At 58.5% G+C, this 6,563-nt stretch overlaps 1 protein-coding gene across 1 annotated transcript in view; it reads left to right on the top strand.

Annotated features, from left to right (window-relative positions):
- The window catches only part of APC2 (APC regulator of Wnt signaling pathway 2), an 18,091-nt gene that overhangs the window by 11,133 nt on the left and 395 nt on the right, over positions 1 to 6,563 (top strand). The window contains exon 14 of the mRNA XM_024739998.1: positions 2,508 to 6,559. Coding sequence (XP_024595766.1) covers positions 2,508 to 6,559 — 4,052 coding nt within the window. The remainder of the gene's footprint in view (positions 1 to 2,507; positions 6,560 to 6,563) is intronic.

Genomic DNA, 6,563 nt, shown 5'->3' with positions numbered 1-6,563 from the left:
AAACTAAAAAAAAAAAAAAAAAAAAAAAAAAAAGAAGCATTATTTTCTAAATAATAGTAAAAATGTGTTCTTTATTAAAATAAATAAAATTATTTGTAAATACTACTAATAAATAATGCTTCACATGTAGGAAAACACATAACGTTTAAAAAGCATATCCTAAATACTGCTTGTGCTAAAGACTTTATAAATTAAAATAAAACATTTATTTACTAGTAATGACAATAATTAAGAAACAATGCTTAGTATTTTTAAAAGCAAACAGAAGTCTGTCTTTAGTATATCCCAAATATCACAAGATTTAGGTGCCCTAAAACGAGTTATACTATACACTACTATACATAAAATAGGAAATCAACAGGACCTACTGTGTAGCACAGGGAACTCCAATCAATAGTCTGTAATAAAAAGAATCTGAAAAAGAACAGATATATATACATGTATAACTGAATCACTTACCTGTACACCTGAAAGTAACACAACACTGTAAATCAGCTGTACTCCAATGTAAAATAAAAAGTAAAGAAATAAAATGAGATGGTTTAAATGAAATTTCATTTTAAATAATAAGTAATAGGGGCTTCCCTGGTGGCGCAGTGGTTGAGAGTCCGCCTGCCGATGCAGGGGAGACGGGTTCGTGTCCCGGTCCGGGAAGATCCCACATGCCGCGGAGCGGCTGGGCCCATGAGCCATGGCTGCTGAACTTGTGTGTCCGGAGCCTGTGCTCCGTAACAGGAGAGGCCACAGCAGTGAGAGGCCCGGGTACTGCAAAAACAAAAACAAAGAAAAAAGCATTATTTTCTAAATAATAGTAAAAATGTTCTTTATTAAAATAAATAATTTGTTACTACTACTAATAATGCTTCAGGTATGAAAACACACATAACTTTGAAAAGGCATATCCTAAACACTGCATGGGATGTGCCCGTGCTAAAGACTTTGTCAATTAAAACATTAATTTACTAATTATGCTAATAATTAACAAACAATACTTAGATTTTTGTTTTCTTTTAAAAACACCATCTTTAGTATATTCCCGAATGTTGCATGGGAGATACTTGTGCTAAAGATCTTACCATGTAAATTAAAACATTTATTTACTAGTAATGACAATAATTAAGAAACAATGCTTAGTATTTTTAAAAGCAAACAGAAGTCTGTCTTTAGTATATCCCAAATATCACAAGATTTAGGTGCCCTAAAACGAGTTATACTATACACTACTATACATAAAATAGGAAATCAACAGGACCTACTGTGTAGCACAGGGGACTCCAATCAGTAGTCTGTAATTACCTAAATGGGAAAAAAATCTGAAAGAGAACGGATATATGTACAACTGAATCACTCAGCTGTACACCTGAAAGTAACACAACACTGTAAATCAGCTGTACTCCAATGTAAAATAAAAAGTAAAGAAATAAAATGAGATGGTTTTAATGAAATTTCATTTTAAATAATAAGTAATAGGCGCTTCCCAGGTGTCGCACTGGTTGAGAGTCCGCTTTGTCAATTAAAACATTAATTTACTAATTATGCTAATAATTAACAAACAATACTTAGATTTTTGTTTTCTTTTAAAAACACCATCTTTAGTATATTCCCGAATGTTGCATGGGAGATACTTGTGCTAAAGATCTTACCATGTAAATTAAAACATTTATTTACTAGTAATGACAATAATTAAGAAACAATGCTTAGTATTTTTAAAAGCAAACAGAAGTCTGTCTTTAGTATATCCCAAATATCACAAGATTTAGGTGCCCTAAAACGAGTTATACTATACACTACTATACATAAAATAGGAAATCAACAGGACCTACTGTGTAGCACAGGGGACTCCAATCAGTAGTCTGTAATTACCTAAATGGGAAAAAAATCTGAAAAAGAACGGATATATGTACAACTGAATCACTTAGCTGTACACCTGAAAGTAACACAACACTGTAAATCAGCTGTACTCCAATGTAAAATAAAAAGTAAAGAAATAAAATGAGATGGTTTTAATGAAATTTCATTTTAAATAATAAGTAATAGGCGCTTCCCAGGTGTCGCACTGGTTGAGAGTCCGCCTGCCGATGCAGGGGACACAGGTTCGTGCCCCGGTCCGGCCGTGAGCCACGGCCGCTGAGCCTGCGTGTCCAGAGCCTGTGCTCCGCAACGGGAGAGGCCACAGCAATGAGAGGCCGCGTAGCAGAAAAAAAAAAAAAAAGAAAAAGTAAATAATAAGTATTGTTAACACATTAGTATTGTTTCATAAATAGTTTGTTGAGATTAACAAATGAAAGCTTTCACACAAGTACAGTGCATTCAATGTTTGGGATATGCTTTTACTAAAAATGTATCCCTTCCTTTGAAATGCAATGTTACCTGGGTACCTTCCGTTTTGACTTGCCCCACGTGGCCACGGTCCTGCCGGCGGGCGGGTGTCCGGTGGGCTGGGGTCCGGGCTGGGCGGGGGTCTGACGCACCCCTCCCGCCCCTCCTCACCCCTCCGGCCCCCGCAGGCAGGTGCTGCGGGACCACAACTGCCTGCAGACGCTGCTGCAGCACCTGACGTCGCACAGCCTGACCATCGTGAGCAACGCATGTGGCACGCTCTGGAACCTGTCGGCCCGCAGCGCCGGGGACCAGGAGCTGCTGTGGGACCTGGGTGCTGTGGGCATGCTGCGCAACCTGGTGCACTCCAAGCACAAGATGATCGCCATGGGCAGCGCCGCCGCCCTGCGCAACCTGCTGGCCCACCGGCCCGCCAAGTACCAGGCGGCGGCCACCGCCGTCTCCCCCAGCGCCTGTGCGCCCAGCCTGTACGTGCGCAAGCAGCGGGCGCTGGAGGCTGCGCTGGACGCGCGGCACCTGGCGCAGGCGCTCGACCACCTGGAGAAGCAGGGCCTGCCCGAGGCCGAGGCCGCCTCCAAGAAGCCGCTGCCGCCCCTGCGCCACCTGGACGGCCTAGCCCAGGACTACGCTTCCGACTCGGGCTGCTTCGATGATGACGACGCACCCTCCCTGGCCACAGCCGCTGCCGCCACTGCCGAGCCCGCCAGCCCCGCCGTGCTGCCCCTCTTCCTGGGCAGCCCCTTCCTGCAGGGCCAGGCGCTGGCCCGAGCCCCGCCCGCCCGCCGGGGTGGCCTGGAGTCCGAGAAGGAGGCCGGCGGGGAGGCAGCTGTGGCAGCCAGGGCCAAGGCCAAGCTGGCACTGGCAGTGGCGCGCATCGACCGGCTGGTGGAGGACATCTCGGCCCTGCACACCTCGTCTGACGACAGCTTCAGCCTCAGCTCTGGGGATCCCGGGCAGGAGGCCCCACGGGAGGGCCGCGCGCACTCCTGCTCCCCTTGCCGGGGGCCCGAGGCGGGGCGGCGAGAGGCCGGCAGCCGGGCTCACCCGCTGTTGCGGCTCAAGGCGGCCCATGCCAGCCTCTCCAACGACAGTCTTAACAGCGGCAGCACCAGCGACGGGCACTGTCCCCGCGAGCACTCGCAGCCCTGCTCGCTGGCCGCGCTGGCTGAGCATTGCGAGGGACCCCTGTGTGGCCAGGCGCGGCCCAGCCGGCTTGACCTCAACCTGCCCAGCGGCCAGGTTGAGCCCAAGGCCCGGGACACCGCGGCCACAGATGCCCGCGTGTGCACCATCAAGCTGTCACCCACCTACCAGCATGTGCCGCTGCTTGAGGGCACCGCCAGAGCGGGCGCGGGGTCCCTGGCCCCCAGGGCCCGGAAACAGGCCTGGCTGCCCGCAGAGGACCTGAGCAAGGTGCCCGAGAAGCTGGAGGTGGAGAAGGCGCCCCTCTGCCTATCCCGCTGCAGCTCCCTGTCCTCACTGTCCTCGGCCGGCCGCCCAGGGCCCAGTGAGGCCGGGGACCTGGACGACAGCGACTCGTCCCTGGAGGGGCTGGAGGAGGCCGGCCCCAGCGAGACCGGGCTGGACGGGGCCTGGCAGGGGCCGGGCGCCGCCTCCCTGCCCATGGCCATCCCGGTGCCTCAGCGGGGCCGGGGCCTGGGGGTGGAGGACGCCACGCCATCCAGCTCGTCTGAGAACTGCGTACAGGAGACGCCGCTGGTGCTGAGCCGCTGCAGCTCGGTCAGCTCGCTGGGCAGCTTCGAGAGCCCATCCATCGCCAGCTCCGTCGCCAGCGATCCGTGCAGCGGGCTGGGCAGCGGCACAGTCAGCCCCAGCGAGCTGCCCGACAGCCCCGGGCAGACCATGCCACCGAGCCGCAGCAAGACGCCCCCGCCGGCTCCCGTGCCGCCGGGCGAGCGTGAGGTCACCCAGTTTAGCCTGCAGTGGGAGAGCTACGTGAAGCGCTTCCTGGACATCGCCGACTGCCGGGAGCGCTGCCGGCTGCCGTCTGAGCTGGACGCGGGCAGCGTGCGCTTCACCGTGGAGAAGCCCGACGAGAACTTCTCGTGTGCTTCCAGCCTGAGCGCGCTGGCCCTGCATGAGCTCTATGTGCAGAAGGACGTGGAGCTGCGGCTGCTGCCCCCGGCCTGCCCTGAGCGCAGCAGTGCGGGAGGCGTGGGCCCCGGGCACCGCCGGCGGGACGAGGCCAGCGGCCGCCTCGAAGGGCCAACATCCACCGACCGGGACCTGGAGCTACTGCGCGAGTGCCTGGGTGGGGCCGTGCCCGCCCGGCTCCGCAAAGTGGCCTCGGCGCTGGTGCCTGGCCACCGCACCCTGCCCGTGCCCGTCTACATGCTGGTGCCCGCCCCGGCACGGGAGGATGAGTCCTGCACCGACTCGGCCGAGGGCACGCCGGTCACCTTCTCCAGCGCCACCTCCCTCAGCGAGGAGACACTGCAGGGACCCCCCGGGGATGGCGGGCCTGCGCAGGGGCAAAAGGCTGCGGGCCGTGCCGCCCCCACCAGGCAGCCCACTGGGCACCGGCACAGGGCGGGGGGCACGGGCCGGAGCACAGAGCAGCCCCGGGGGGCTGGCAGGAGCCGCGCAGGGCTGGAGCTGCCCCTCTGCCGGCCCCCTAGCGCCTGCAGGGACAGGGACAGCTCCCGCCCAGGCCAGGCACGTGGGGACGGGGCCCTGCAGTCTCTGTGCCTCACGACGCCCACCGAGGAGGCCGTGTACTGCTTCTACGGCAACGACTCAGACGAAGAGCCGTCCGCGGCAGCGGCGGTGGCACCCCCGCGGCGGGCATCTGCGATCCCCCGCGCGGTAAAGAGGGAGTACCCGGCTGGTGGCAGAAAGGAGGTGCAGGCCGTGCCCAAGGTCGCACCGCCCAAGGCTGCTGCGCCCAAGGTCGCGCCGCTCGCCCGGGCTCAGCCCAGCCTCATCGCTGATGAGACGCCACCATGCTACTCCCTGAGCTCCTCCGCCAGCTCCCTGAGCGAGCCTGAGCCCTTTGAGCACGCGGCCAGCCGGCCCCGAGCCCGCGAGCCAGGGGTCACCAAGGACCCAGGCCCCGGGGGCAGGCGGGACAGCGCCCCCCGCCCACGGGCCGAGGCAGAGCTGCTCCGGCGCTGCACTGGCTCAGCCGTGCCCAGGCGCCGGCCCCAGGTGTCTGGCCCAGGGTGCCGCCAGTCCAGAGCGGTGCAGCAGGAGAAGAGGCCAGCAGAGGGGCCCCGGGAGCACAATGAGGAGGCAGCGGGCTCGGACCATGCCTCAGACCTGGACAGCGTCGAGTGGCGCGCCATCCAGGAGGGGGCCAACTCCATCGTCACGTGGCTACACCAGGCAGCGGCGGCAGCCACCCACGAGGCCTCCTCTGAGTCCGACTCCGTTCTGTCCTTTGCCTCAGGGCGGTCGGTGGGCTCCACCCTGCAGCTTCCCCTGCACAGGAAGGGTCGAAGGCCAAGGGCAGAGGGTCAGGCGGGCAGTGCCATGCGGCCAGAGAAACGGGACAGGGCTCTGGCCCAGCGCAGCAGCGGCCTGGAGAAGCCACGTGGCACTCAGAAGGCCGCGTCCGGGGTGCCAGCCGTGCTCCGGGGACGTACGGTGATCTACATGCCCAGCCCAGCCACCAGGGCCCAGTCCAAAGGTGCCCCTGGGCCCCGCAATGTGCCGAGAAAGACGGGAGTCCCAAATCCAGTGCAGCCAGCAGCCCCCGCCAAAATCCCTGGCCCCGGGCAGCAGCGGTCTCGAAGCCTGCACCGACCCGGCAAGATCTCGGAGCTGGCGGCGCTGAGCCCCCCTCAGAGGAGTGCCACGCCACCTGCCCGCCTCGCCAAGACCCCCTCGTCGAGCTCCTCCCAGACCTCCCCGGCCTCACAGCCTCTGCCGAGGCGGTCACCCCCGGCCACCCAGGCCGCAGGAACCCTGCCCGGCCCCGGGGCCTCCCCCGCAACCAAGACTCCCGCCCGGGCCCTGCTGGCCAAGCAGCACAAGACACAGAAGTCGCCCGTGCGGATCCCCTTCATGCAGAGACCCACCAGGCGGGGGCCGCCACCCCTGGCCAAGGCAGCCCCGGAACCAGGTCCAAGGGCCCGAGGGGGCCGCCCAGGGCTCGTGCGTGTGGCCTCCGCCCGCTCCAGCGGCAGCGTGGCCTCCGCCCGCTCCAGCGGCAGCGAGGCCTCCGACCGCTCCGGTTTCCGGAGGCAGCTGACCTTGAACAA

The sequence above is a fragment of the Neophocaena asiaeorientalis genome, unplaced genomic scaffold (genome assembly GCF_003031525.2).
Source record: "Neophocaena asiaeorientalis asiaeorientalis breed wild unplaced genomic scaffold, Neophocaena_asiaeorientalis_V1.1 scaffold469, whole genome shotgun sequence".
Lineage (NCBI taxonomy): Eukaryota > Metazoa > Chordata > Mammalia > Artiodactyla > Phocoenidae > Neophocaena > Neophocaena asiaeorientalis.
This window is presented reverse-complemented; position numbering and strand designations above follow the sequence as displayed.